Source organism: Amblyomma americanum, chromosome 2, assembly GCF_052857255.1.
Source record: "Amblyomma americanum isolate KBUSLIRL-KWMA chromosome 2, ASM5285725v1, whole genome shotgun sequence".
NCBI lineage: Eukaryota > Metazoa > Arthropoda > Arachnida > Ixodida > Ixodidae > Amblyomma > Amblyomma americanum.
This window is the reverse complement of record NC_135498.1, coordinates 223,732,686-223,746,343: the sequence shown is the minus strand read 5'-3', so window position 1 is coordinate 223,746,343 and position 13,658 is coordinate 223,732,686. Positions and strand designations below refer to the sequence as shown.

Below are 13,658 nucleotides of genomic sequence, written 5' to 3'. Positions count from 1 at the left end.
TTCTAAGCAAGCTGTCTACTGAGTAGTCTGGTGAAGAATCTGTAATAATCCGGATTAATTTATTTTGCATTACCATCAGTTTCCTGATATTTGTTGAGGTTGTCTTGCCCCACACTAAAAAGCAGTAATTTATGCGCGATAAAAACAGTGAATGATAAATTAGCAGTCTTGTGCTTACAGGAAATAGGTCTCAATGCCTGTAGATTAATCCTATAGTGCGAGATAGGGTCGTGATAACATGATTAGTGTGCGAGTCCCACAGCATGTGCTCTGAAAAAATTACGCCTAGAGTTTCAAATTCTGTCATAATTTCTATCGGCTGACACTGTATTTGAAGAATATTATTTGGAACAATGTCTCTGCCCTTCGCTCGGAAAATGACTGCTTTAGTTTTTTTGGTATTAGTAACCTAGCCGTTGCAGGAACACCAATCATGAAGTTTGCTTAAAGTGTTGTTTGCATGATTAACAAGTTTTTCGTAATCGTCACCTTCGAGAAACAGGCTGGTGTCATCTGCGTAGATCAGGAAGTTCGTATCATCATCAATGCTAACAACATCGTTTATGTAAATATTAAATAAATAACGGCCCAAAATGCTGCCCTGGGGGACACCAAACGAAGTACATTTAAATGTGGAGGTGCTGTTGTTTACTGAAACAGACTGCATGCGAGTACTAAGGTATGATTCCATTAACTTCAAGGCAACACCACGAATTCCGTAGAATTCTAATTTTCTCAGCAAAATACCCCGGTTAAGAGAATCAAATGCCTTTGTAAAGTCTATAAAAACTCCCAGTAAATATCGTTTTTCTTCAAGTTTTTTTGGAATGAACTCTTTTTGATGAAGCAGGAGAATTTCGGTGGAACAATGTTTCCTAAAACCTTATTGACAGTCAGTCAGGATGTTATATTTATCTGTAAATAAAACCAGTCGTGAATGGATGGCGTTTTCAAGCACTTTGGAAAAAATTGGTAAAATGGAAATTGGTCTGTAATTTGCTAAATTATTTTTGTCACATTTTTTGTGTAGAACACAACAAACCTTTGCGCACTGCAGCTGTGCTGGAAATACTCCACTTTAAAGACAAAGATTGAAAATATGGGCAAGTGGGACAGCAATAATGTCAGCAATGAATTTCATCAGTCGGACTTGAAGGTCAAAGATATCACTGGAGCTAGTATTTCTTAATTTCATGATAATAGAGAAAACTTCCGTTTCTGAAACTTGACTCAAATAAATTGTCTCAAGACAACTGCCAGTCAAGTATTGGGTGCAGTCTCCTGACGGTGCAGGAAACTTCAAGTTTACTAGGTAGTCATTGAAAACATTAGCTAGATCAGTTCCTGAGATCGTTGTTCCATTCACAACAATTTCACTAATTCCTTTTGATGCCAGCACGTTTTGAAATATTGAGTTTAGTTTTTTTCTATGTCACGGCCGCGTTTTTTGATGATCCTAAAAAAAGATTATTGAAATAGTTATCTCTGGCGTGCTTAAGTTCCTTGTTTAATTTATTACTATACTTCTTAAATGATTTAAGCAGTTCGGGATCCCGTTGCTTAAGAAATGCTTGGTACATTGTATACTTTGTTCTTAGTATACTTTGTATACTTTGTTAGCCAAGTTAAGCCGCTGACATTTATTTTTTGGCATAATGCGGCTAGCAAGGCTCTATGAATCTGAAGAAGCTGTGAACAGGATGTGAGATTGTGAATGAATAGCCAGCTAGGGCTGACCAAAAAATGAAAATGAAAATTATTTGTTGGGGGAAGGAAATGGCGCAGTATCTGTCACATTTCGGCGGACACCTGAACGGCCCCGCAAGGGAGGCGCATCATAGCTGTGTTTGACAGGAGCGATGATAACACCGCTCCCTGAGGGGTACTCCGTGTTCCCATCATGTAAATGCCATAGTCCTCATCCTCAATCCGAAGAAAGGCCTGGCGATTAGTCAGGAAATCGCTTACGTGCCCGTAGGCCCTAGCCCCACAGGTCCTATAAGAGAGTTGGAACAGCTCCGGATTCTGGGCCTGTTTATTCACCACAGACTCAGACCGGAGTCCACTATTGCGAAACTCAAGAGAGGAGGCGGACAGGTAGGGTGCATGTTTCTCCGCGTTTCCAACAGGTGCGGCGGTCTGCGGGGCAGGGACGCGCTTTGGCTCGTCTATGCCTTCGTGACTAGCCGTATTCTCTACGCCGTGCAATACGTTCGCACTACTAAGCAAGGTGGCGCACGAATAGACACCATCATCCGCAAGGCTAAGGAACGAGCCCTGTATCGCCCAGTGGTTAACTCTAATTCCAAACTCAAGGCATTGGGGATGCTAAACTCCTACCAGGAGCTGCGGGAGGTCCCCGTTATGAACCAATACACGCGGCTCCGGCAGACGGCACCCGGGCGCCGCCTGCTCAACCGCTTAGACATCCAACACGATTGCACTCCAGAGGAAGCGGAGCGTATCCCAGAACTGTGGCGCCATACGCTCTGGGTCTCCCCGCTCCCGCGTAACATGGCCACCGACATGCACGAAAACAGAAGACAAGCGCGGGCTCGGGCTTTTGAGAGACAACACGGCTCCCAAACCGGTGTGTACTATGTAGACTTATCAGGGCCATTGCCCACGGGATTTTACACGGCCGCTGTCGTTCACCAGGAAATGCAAGTTTATAGGCTCTCCTTCCGAGCCCACAATTCAAAGCGAGCCGAGGAAATAGCGACAGCGCTTGCTGCAGCCCACGCCAATTCGAGAAGCTTCATCACGGACTCCCGAAAAGCATGGGACCATTACTTGGCAGGGTTGATCTCCCCCTTTGCCGCTTGTATTCTAAGACGGAATGTCATTGATCCAAAACCGAAAATAATCATTTGGGCTCCTGGCCGCCAGGGCTTACGATGTAATGAGACCGCAGACGCGGCTGCCCAAGCGCATACTCACTCGACTCCTCCTCCCACCTTTTCTTGCTCGGAGACAATCCAGCCGCTGTTGCGGTTCTGGGAAATCATAAATTATAACGACAACCACCGCATTTTCCCGGGCCCTACAAAGGGACTGAGTAAGACGGAGGGGGAGCGAACTTTAAGGCGCCTGCAGAGAGGTACTTTACTCTGTCCTGCAATCATGAAACATTACGATCCTAACACAAATGGGCGATGCCCGCACTGTGGGGAGACCTGTGATATCTTCCACATGGTGTGGACGTGTACTCAAGGTCCCCACCTCTCCTCTTCCCCTACCCCTTCCCGAGAGGCATGGGAGACTGCCCTCCTCAACTGCTCCTCGCTTGAGTCCCAAAGGGCACAGGCGAAACGAAAGCGAGACGGGGCCTCGTCATGCAGTGCCCCGGACTAAGGACGCCGACCATGTAGCGGGGCCACTCTATGGGTCCCAAACTCTATTCCATCAAATAAAAGTTTTCACACCACCACCCGCCGTAAGGGAAGAGTTGAGTTTCCCCCTTCAGGTGGCGATGAGAGGAAACACCTTGTTGATGACGAAATCGGGGTTTCTTGATTACCCGGAGCTTCTAACTCGCAAACATTCACGTTACTCGAAGAAAGGAAAAGGTTAACTATTTATTTACAACATAAATAAAACAAGAAGGAACAAAACAAGGAGAAAACTATTTACATGACTAAACCGTTGATCAGACGAATTCAGCCTCCGTTCAACCCAGAGCGCTTGTTTTTAAGCCCTCTGTCTCCGCCCTTAGCGAGGACAGCCACCAATAAGATTGCAAGCGGCACACCTCACCAATCAGTTGTCAGGGAAAGGAAAATAAGGTTTCCGCCAACTATTCACAGATTGGGGAAGGAGTGCTGATTAAACATTTGGAAAAGAAGAGGTTGCAATCAAATACACAAACAGCACAAACGCGACCACCCTCTCTCACGGCACCCACGGCCCAGCCTTTACCACTTTCCTCCCTCTGTCGCACACGCGACAAACATATGCCGACGAAACGATCCCTAAAGTGTTTACAGAACACACCGCAAGAGACGAACACAGTCGTTACGGGAATAGAGGGTTTCCGGTCACTCGGCTAATACTCTGCCGTATGTCGTGCGCCTCCGAAACCTCGCCAACCCCTTGACAACGAACACAAGTCGACAGCAGTACATGGTTAGGCTTCTTAAGACGGGCTATGCCCGTGACGGCGCGGAGTAAACGAGAACGTCCGCCGCAAGCAGGGGAGGCCGAGACGGGACGAGTCCCTTTGTTGGCGACTTCCGACCCCACTGGAGCGGCCTACCTTGCGAACACAAGACCAACGAGTTCGCGAAAGGGTCAGCGAACTCCACACCTCCCAACCAAGAATGTCACGCGGACACTTGCTGTCAGTGTGACAAAGTCCGGCCGCAAGGCTCCCGGAACAAAATTACACACGTGCGCCCATGTATGCTCGGCTGTTCTATCAGTCCACACACGCACACGCACATTGCGCTTAATTCAATCAGCACACACAAGGTTAGGACACCAGTCTGCACATTCCAGAATCCACCATGTCAGATCGGTGCACCAGATTGGCAGAGATGATTTCTAGCAGCCTACATCTCGAAACAGAACATTATGTTTCTGTTGAGCGTTATGTACAAGATTGGACCAAAATTCCGATTTATCCGGAACGGCGCCGGTTGTAAAGGCTGCCGCCGCTATCGGATCTCCGTTGTCGCTTTTCTCAAAATTAATAGAGCTTACAGACTCCCCACGGGCCACGAAGGCTGCTGTTGGTATTGCGTCAGCATTCGCCCTTACTTTGAATTTTAGAATAGGGTTGGGCCTGTCATCGGCAACTTGACCTACATTTTGACATGCAGTTTCCGGCAGTGCTAGCTGTTTCCAGCGTTGGCAGTCGGCGTTCTCCTCAAAGAAACGCATGCGCTCATTCGTTATCGTTTTACGGTCATCTTCGCCGCCTTGCTTCCACACTTCTGCTAATGGGGCAGGTTGCTCCATGTGGAAACCTACAGGAATGGAGGCATTGCCCGCATCCACCAGTTTTCTATGTGCTGCGAAATTCTTTGCAGCTGCCCCTGTCAGCTCCCAATCTGATGCAGAAACATTTGCAGCTTCCGGATTTGCCTGAAGCTCCACTGAAGCCTCGAGTCTGTCTCGAACAGATTCGTGCGAGATTCTGAAACGCTCATCGAAATCTGAGCTCTGATGTTCTTCATCTGGCTGGTCCCTTTCTGGCTGCTCTAGTAGCGAGTGTGTTTCCGATGTTACTAGCTGCCCTACACCTTCAGCCAGATCTGTCAGCGCGCACAGTGTCAGCACCGGCTAGCAAAACAACTCATCTTTGGCGGCTAGATTACTATCGACTGCAAAGAGCGTTCTCACAATCAGGTCCGCCTTCTCCCCGTCCTCGACCATTGATGCTGCGTCAGAGTTAACGCACACTGGCTGGGGCGCGATGCTGAACTCTTGTTCGCGAGCAATACACTGAAGTGTCTCCTGGGTCTGGTCTATATTGGGCTGATCTGACAGCATGTTCGTCACAGGAGTGACTAACACTCCTATGCCTATCTCTTCTGGCACGACACACAAGGTTAGGCCCTGCTGTCTAACCGCTGCAGCTGTCAAAGCTGTAGTCATCGGCACACACGTCAGATTAGCGTCCGCTACCTGGAGAACCGCCCCTTCCTGTTTTGTTTCTTCAGAGCACTCACCCCTAGAAAGTGACTGAATTTGTTCTCCTGGTAACGTTATTTCAGTCCCTGAATCCACACAGGTTTCAGAACTCTGACCTTCGGTATGCAAGTCTCCGCATGCCAGATCCTCTGTCCCATCTGGTTTACTGACCCTATTAACAGTCATCTCCGACTGGGAATGTAGCTTATCAGGCGCCAGTATCTCTACCTGAGCTACTAGTTTGCACACATCTGTCCTCACCGCGGGAACATCTTGTTTTTGCTTTGAATTCGGGCAGTCAATCATCGAGTGTCCAAATTTCATGCAGGTATAACATTGAACTGCTGCGAATAAGACCTCGCTATCAACTTTCGTCCCCTGCCTTAATTTCAACTGAATGTGTGCAAGTTTTCTCTTTTCCACTTCAATTTGGAGTTTCAAATCTTCAATTTCACTCAGTTTTTCTGCCTCCTCCTGCTCAACGCGTCGGATCATGCCCTCTTGATTATACCTTACAGCAACCATCTCCGTTTTCTGTGCTACCCTTTCTAGCACTAAACACTACACCGACATGGTGAATTCGGAGAAAGCAGAAAGGTCTCCTACCTCACTCGTTGCTCCCTGCCACGGTGATCTCGTCGTCCTCAGCGATGACGACAGGCTCCTAGATGCAGACAACTTGAGCCCTGGATCTCTCAGCAGCTCGCTGGCTTCAGCCTCGTTTGACTGGCTTGACCTGGTCGCCTGGTTACTTTTCAGCAGCTCGCTGACTCGAACCCTCTCGAGGTGGACGTCCTGTTCTTTACAGCAGCTCGCTGACTCGAACCCTCGATGGCTTGTTGTTGCCCGGCTTCTTCAGCTCCTAGCTGACTTGAGCCTCCGACGTCATCTCGAACTCGACCCATGATCCTGAAGCTCTCGACGTCTGTCTTTCGACGCAGCTTCACGTTTTCTCCTTTAGGACAAACAGCTTGTCCACCGACTTGTTCTTCGCACCTTCCGTCCAATGCCTCGAGTAGAAAGAAGTTGCTATCCTGTCGACTGCGCCAGTTGAGTTTCCCACTTCAGGTGGTGATGAGAGGAAACACCTTGTTGATGATGAAATCGGGGTTTCTTGATGAACCGGTGGTTCTAACTCGCAAACATCCACATTACTCGAGGAAAGGAGAATGTGTGCTGTTTATTTACAACATAAATAAAAGAAGAAGAAACAAAGCAAGGAGAAAACTATTTACATGACTAAACAGTTGATCAGACGAATTCAGGCTCCGTTCAACCCAGAGCGCTTGTTTTTAAGCCCTCTGTCTCCGGCCTAAGCGGGGACAGCCACCAATAAGATTGCAGCGGCACACCTCACCAATCAGTGGTCAGGGAAAGGAAAATAAGGTTTCCGCCAACTAATCACAGATTGCGGAAAGAGTGTTGATTAAACATTTGGGAAAGGAGAGGTTGCAATCAAATACACAAACAGCACTAACGTGACCACCCTCTCCCACGGCACCCGCGGCCCAGCCGTTACCACTTTCCTCTCTCTGTCGCACACGCGACAAACATATGCCGACGAAACGATCCCTAAAGTGTTTACAAACACACCGCAAGAGACGAACGCAGTCGTTACGGGAATAGTGGGTTTCCGGTCACTCGCCTAATACTCTGCCGTATCTCGTGCGCCCCCGAAACCTCGTCAACCCGTTGACAACGCACACATGTCGACACCTGTACATGTTTAGGCTTCTTAAGACGGGCTATGCCCGTGACCGCGTGGAGGAGATAAGGACGTCCGCCGAAAGCAGGGGAGGCCGGGACGGGACGGGTCCCTTTGTTGGCGCCTTCCGACCCCACTGGAGCGGCCTTCCTTGCAAACACAAGACCGAGTTCGCGGAAAGGACGCGAACTCCACAGGAAGAGATAAGGGAGTGAGTGAAAGAAGAAAGTATATATAATTATAATATAATGAGGGGCTGTAGTGGAGGGCTCCGGAGTATTTTCGACCACCCGGGGATCTTTAAAGTGCACTGATATCGCATAGCACACGGGCACTTTCGCGTTTCACCGACCACTAGACAAAAGAATCTGAACACATGCGCCCCAGCATCGGGCTTTGTTGGCATCTATAGGCGACACAGGCCTAAATATGTACTATCGCGATCAAAGTTTGATGGGAAACAAGTGTACGAAAAATATTTATTAGGTGCAGTAATGAGGGGACGTGCGTGCTCTATCCTCTGGCGAAAATACCGCGCGAGTGTGTCGAGAGGCAGAAATACAATAAGCTTTTTTCTAATCAATCGCGTCCAGTAATATTCTGCACGCGATTGTACATATGACTCTCTTGTGCAAACAGCACGTTTGCGCAATTAAGAAAAAAGAATGTCCGAGAAGGAAACCTCGTAATGTTCCAATTTGCCAATGCACAAAGGGCGATGAAATTTCATGAATTTTTATAGCTTGCTATATCCGATAAACACATAACCAGAAACCAGATCCACATTTTAATTATGGTGCCCGTAATATTCTAGCTATCCTGATAAATACGAAGAATAGAAAAGCACACTTAAGAACCGCCTTAAAGGTTTGACGCGATAGTATAATGGGCTAATGCCGATATGTGCACAATTCGTCGTTCTCTACGTAGCAGTTACCTGCCGCGGTAGCTCAGTTGTTAGAGCGCTCGGCTACTGGTCCGATCTCCCGGGTTTGAACCCGACCGCGGCGGCCGCGATTTTATGGAGGCAAAACGCTACGGCGCCCGTGTTCTGTGCGATGTCAGTGCTCGTTAAAAAACCCCAGGTGGTCGAAATCATTCCGGAGCCCTCCACTACGGCACCTCTTCCGTTATTTTTCACTCCATCCTTAGCCTCTTCCCTTAAGACACGGTTCAGGTGTCCGCCGATATATGAGACAGATACTGCGCCATTAGCATGCAGAAAACCAAAGTAATGTTCAACAGTCTAGCAAGGGAACGGCAGCTCACATTTGGCAATGAGGTGCTAGAAGTGGTAAAGGAATTCGTCTACTTAAGGCAGGTAGTGACAGCTGATCTGGATCACGACAGGGAAATAACTTCAAAGATGAGAATGGGGTGGAGCGCATATGGCAGGTTCTCTCAGATAATGAATAGCAGGTTACCAATATCCCTCAAGAGAAAAGTGTGCAACAGCTGTGTCTTACCGGTAGTAACCTACGGGGCAGGAAGGTGAAGGCTAACGAAAAGAGTTCAGCTTAATTTAAGGACAACACAGTGAGCCATGGAAAGGAAAATGATAGGTGTAGCAATCCGTCTGTAGGCCCATGTTCTCAAGTGCATTCGAGTCGTATTCTGTGCGCGTTCGACTGCTCTAAGCTCCTGGTCATGCGAAAACGTGAAAGGCATTATTTTCTGCTCCAAAAAGCAAGCGTGTCTCCCTTCTGCTGTCCCCTGCATAGATATCGGAGCCCTTGTGCTGGGCAAGATAACGCTCTTGCGTACGCGCGCAAGAAGGACATGGCCTCTGCAGCGCCAACCATCATCATAAGACCACCGTATCGCTTTCAAACGATTAGTGGTAGCTACAAAAGAGCCTGCATTGATACTAAATTCAATTTATTGAGCATTTGTTTCATTACAGAAAAAAAATCCAAGGGTATGAACAAGAAGCTGCTGCCGAAGAAGCTTGATAAAGGTTCTAACCCCGTTTTCTGGCAACGGATAGCTTACGCCAGCAGGAAATGTTCTGACTACAGCACCCCTGTAATTAGTACTATTAGCGCCCCAAGTATAAACCGTGGTAGTTAACTTTCCCCGGCGCCTTGCACAGTGTTTATCTACGTTGCATGCGTGAACAGCCCGCGCTGTGTTCCCCTTCACAGGGCTGCTGCGCTGAACCCGTGGCAAAGGATGTGCGCTTCGCAGTGGACGGGCAGTCGTTCGCAGTGCTGCGATCGCATTTCCCGGATGTCTACGAAAAGGTACTGGCTGCTTTTGCTTTGTGTCCAAGTCCTGTCCACTGTACAGGAGTGATGTTGAGAGGGGGCAAGCATAAGGCCTTAAAAAATGCTTGACAAGGCGCGCGCCCCACGCAGATGACAGCGACGCAGTGCTGACATAAAAATGTGTATGCAACTTAAAGGAGAAAAAAAAGAATATGAAACAAAACACACGTCAGGAAAAAGTTAAACTCACAGAGTGCAATTTTACTTCATGCACGAAAAAGAAGCGATATATGGAGACAAGGGTTTACACTACAAAAACGTAGGACAAATTCGTGCTCGTTTTTTGCACACTGTAATAACAAAGAAAAGTGTCAAGACAATAACAGTGCAAAGAGAAAAAAACCAGCAAAAAACAACCGGCGCGAAAAAATGTAGCTAACACGTTACTTATGCAAATTTACTAGGAGGCTATAGGCTCAAGAAAAAGCAATATTATACATGAAAAGGACAAAACATTGCACAATGCGCGTTAGGAATGTGCAAGGAAATCAGAATTTAACACAGTCGGAAAGGTGTACCGTAGCATCTGGCAACCGCAATTTGTTCGCGTGCACGGTAGCTGCCAACGTTCCGAGTTCCTTGTGTCATAGACAGTGTGACGTAATTTCAGAGGCGCAAGTTCCTTGAGATAAGGGTCATTTTTCTTCATCAAGGTTTGATAGCATGAGGCAAGCAGTGAATTGTAAAGATTAGGAAGAGGGACTTGGCCTAGGCCTAGTGTGTGCATCGTAAGCAGCATTAAAAGGATACGCACAACTCTCTTTTGCAACTTATGTATTTTGGTATTGTTCGTAGCAGTGGTAGTACCCCAGACTAAGTAGCAACATCTTAGTGTCGAGAAACTCAGGCAATGATAAAGCAATAATTTTATGTTTTGCGGCAAAACAAAACGCAAGCGCGATATTATGCCGACGCTGCGAGATATTTTGGAGCAAGTCATTTTAACGTGCGCGTCCCACGACAGGTTTTCGTGGAAAAGAACTCCGAGGCTTTTGACAACGGACACCATTTCAACGTTGGATCCAGCAAGGCTAAGATTGAAGGTTGCGTTCGCCGGTTTGTTTTTCGGGCGGAATAAAACTGCTTTTGTTTTCGAAACATTTATAAGTAGAGAGCTTACCACGCTCCAGTTTGTTAAAAGCGCAAGTACACTGTTTGCTCTATATTTCAGTTCTGTCAAGCTAGGTCCAGGAAAGAAAAGACTCGTGTCATCGGCACATACGATAAATTTAGTATGATCACTAATGTTTGCTAGGTCATTTACGGAAATGTTAAATAATAATGGGCCGAGAATTCTGCCTCGAGGAACACCACTCCGGAGACGTGTAAAATTAGAAGTGTAGCTGTTCACTTGTACTGCTGCTGTCGATTTCTTAAGTAACATTGCAAAAGCATCATAAATATGCCTCGAAAACCGTAGTGTTCAAGTTTAGCTAAAAGTGTGGCTTGGTTAATTCGACCGAAGGGCTTCGAGAAGTCCAGGAAACAACCCAGCACGTAGTGCTCTCGCTCAAAAGAGTCTAAAATGATATCCTTTTGTGTTAGTAACGCAGTCTCAGTTTAACGGTGCTTTGTAAACCCATATTGCAGAGGCGTTAATATGTTTTGTTAGCAAGAAAATTGTTTATTCGTTTGTGCATCAATTTATCAATGCCCTTTGAGAAGATTGGTAGGATTGATATCGGTCTGTAATTGGACATTTTTTCTGCTCCTTCAAAAATGACACACACTTCTTCCATTTGTAAGTGACATGGAAAATGCCCTGTCGAAAAGGAAACGTTGATAACATGTTCCATCAGAAGCGCTAATATATCAATGGCATGCTTAATCGGTTGAATCTGCCAGTCATCAACACCGACACAATTGTTTTCAGGGACAAGAACACCTTTGATTTCAGGCACAGTCACCGGTAACAAAAATGTACTTTCGGGTATTCTGTTCTGCAGATAACTCATGCAATTGGGGTTTTGCATGCTGCACGCCACAGACACAAAAAAATTATTAAATGTTTCAGCAAGTTCGTGACCGATAAGGATTTTGTCATTGACAGTCAACTGAGTTGGACAGTCACTATGGTCTGAACGGCGATTTAAAACAGAGTTCAAACTCTTCCACATGAGGTCAGATCGCTTGGTTGTATCATTGTTGAACAGGTTTTCAAAGTGATGCGTCTTACTTCTACGCAAATGATTGTTCGTCTTAAACGATTTAAGGTCTTCAGAAATCCTAGTCTTAAGGAAGCGCTCAAAGAGAGCGTTTTTTTTTTACGAATAGCCCTGAGACATTCGAGTTTAAGCCAATAAGGCTTGCGTGCTAATCGCGGACGCGTTTTCGTCACATATTTAAAGCAACTGTAGCACGCTTTTGTTTTTCTGTGAACAGTTCATATGCCTCTTCAGCACCTTTAGAACGAAAGACCTCATGCCAATCAAATTTAGACAGGCAGTTACAAAATAGTTCAGTCGTTCCATTATTTATATCTCTTGATCTGGCTACACGGGTATCTGAGCTTTTTTGCAGGAGGGAAGTGCATCTGAGCGCCAAACAAATTGGCAAGTGATCACTCAGGTGTACAGCAAAGTACCGAAACAAATCGGTGTGTTTTTAGATTGTGTGATAAAAACGTCAATCAACGTCGACTTGTTCAGCTGAGTGCGGGTTGGAGTCGTTATAACATTTGTGGATGCATCATCTGTTAATCAGCTAGAAAGGTTATCCCGATTGCTTGTCGGGATCAAGAGATTTATGTTTATATCGCCGCCGAGAATAAAATCGTAGTTATTGTCAAATATCCAACCCAAATATGAGTAAGGAAAGGAAAAAAAAAAGTTTACGTCCCCTCCAGGCGGCCTATAAGTGGTCGAGAGAATACCAATTGGACTTTTTATCGACAGAACCTCGTAATCGATTGTTAGGTTTGAACAGTCAGTAAGTACATTGCAGTCAAAAGTGTTTTTGACCAGTAACGTAGCACCCCCACCTTTCCTTTCCGATCGGTTTAAACAGAACGACACATATCCAGGTAATTTTGAACACTTAGCAATCGTCGCGGTGCTAAGTTTTAGCCACCGTTATCACGTCGAAACGGAAAGCAAAGCTATCAAGTAACGTTATGATCGCGTCTTCCTTATTTCGGGCTGACTGAGCTAGCATTCATGCGTAAGCATGAAACGTTCCCTTTGCTAGTGCCAACTGATGCTACCAAATCACGTGGCTTCAGAAGGCCAGTATTCGGATTCTTATCGCGAGTCATGGGTCTTGCCATGTTGAAAGAAAAACTGTAACCGTTCTAGATGCAAGTAGGTCTTGCTGGACGCATAGGTAATGCGACCATAGAATAAACCAGCCTCGTTGCGGCTTACTTTGGGGCTAAGTTGCACATTTTTGTTTCTCATGTTATTGCGCTCAAACCTTCCTCTTTGTTAACGTGGATAACAGGAGAACCTTCCGTCTTTCTAACCAAAATACGCCCATATTGAAACCAGACTTAACGATACTGCCTTTCCTTTGCTTGAGTTTTCGTCTGCCAGAGAAGCCAAAGAAGCCGGAGTAAAGTTCTAGTTTAGATAGATTTTTTGTCCTCATCTATACTTAAAGTGCGCTATTCTTTTCCATTCATTTTTCTTCGGTTGTGCGCCTTGCAAACCTCACTAGGATTGGTGGAGGCGTGCCTGGTTTGCCTTTAATTCAATGAACTGCCTCCTTGTCCTCAAGACTTGGAGCATCCACACCGAGTTTGCTTGCTATAAATCCAAGCGTGTCCATCAGATTCTCATTTTGCCTTTCTTTAACCCTTGAATCTCGGAGTCATTTTTCCTCGAAAACAATTCTAGTCTTGCTACAGCTAATTCTAACCGAGAAATTTGTGCACTTTTGTCAACTAGTAGAGCCTCGCGGTCACCTGTTTTTTCTCTGAGATCTTTTATGTCTACCTGTTGCAAGCTTAGAGTGTTCAGCACCTCAGCATACTTAGATGCAAGACCTTCTATTCTGTTTTGTATGTCCTGAATTGTTTAGCTTTGCTCTTGGATGCTACTCTGTCAATTCATGCT

At 46.2% G+C, this 13,658-nt stretch overlaps 1 protein-coding gene across 14 annotated transcripts in view; it reads left to right on the top strand.

The window, feature by feature from the left end:
• LOC144122196 (polyamine-transporting ATPase 13A3-like) overlaps positions 1-13,658 on the top strand; it is a 738,347-nt gene that overhangs the window by 424,542 nt on the left and 300,147 nt on the right. For all 14 annotated transcript variants that reach the window (XR_013312846.1, XR_013312843.1, XR_013312839.1 and 11 more), the window contains one exon: positions 9,484-9,582. Coding sequence is in view for 6 of the 14 variants with exons in the window: in XM_077655777.1 (XP_077511903.1) it covers positions 9,484-9,582 (99 nt within the window). In the remaining 8 variants the exon portion in view is untranslated. The remainder of the gene's footprint in view (positions 1-9,483; positions 9,583-13,658) is intronic.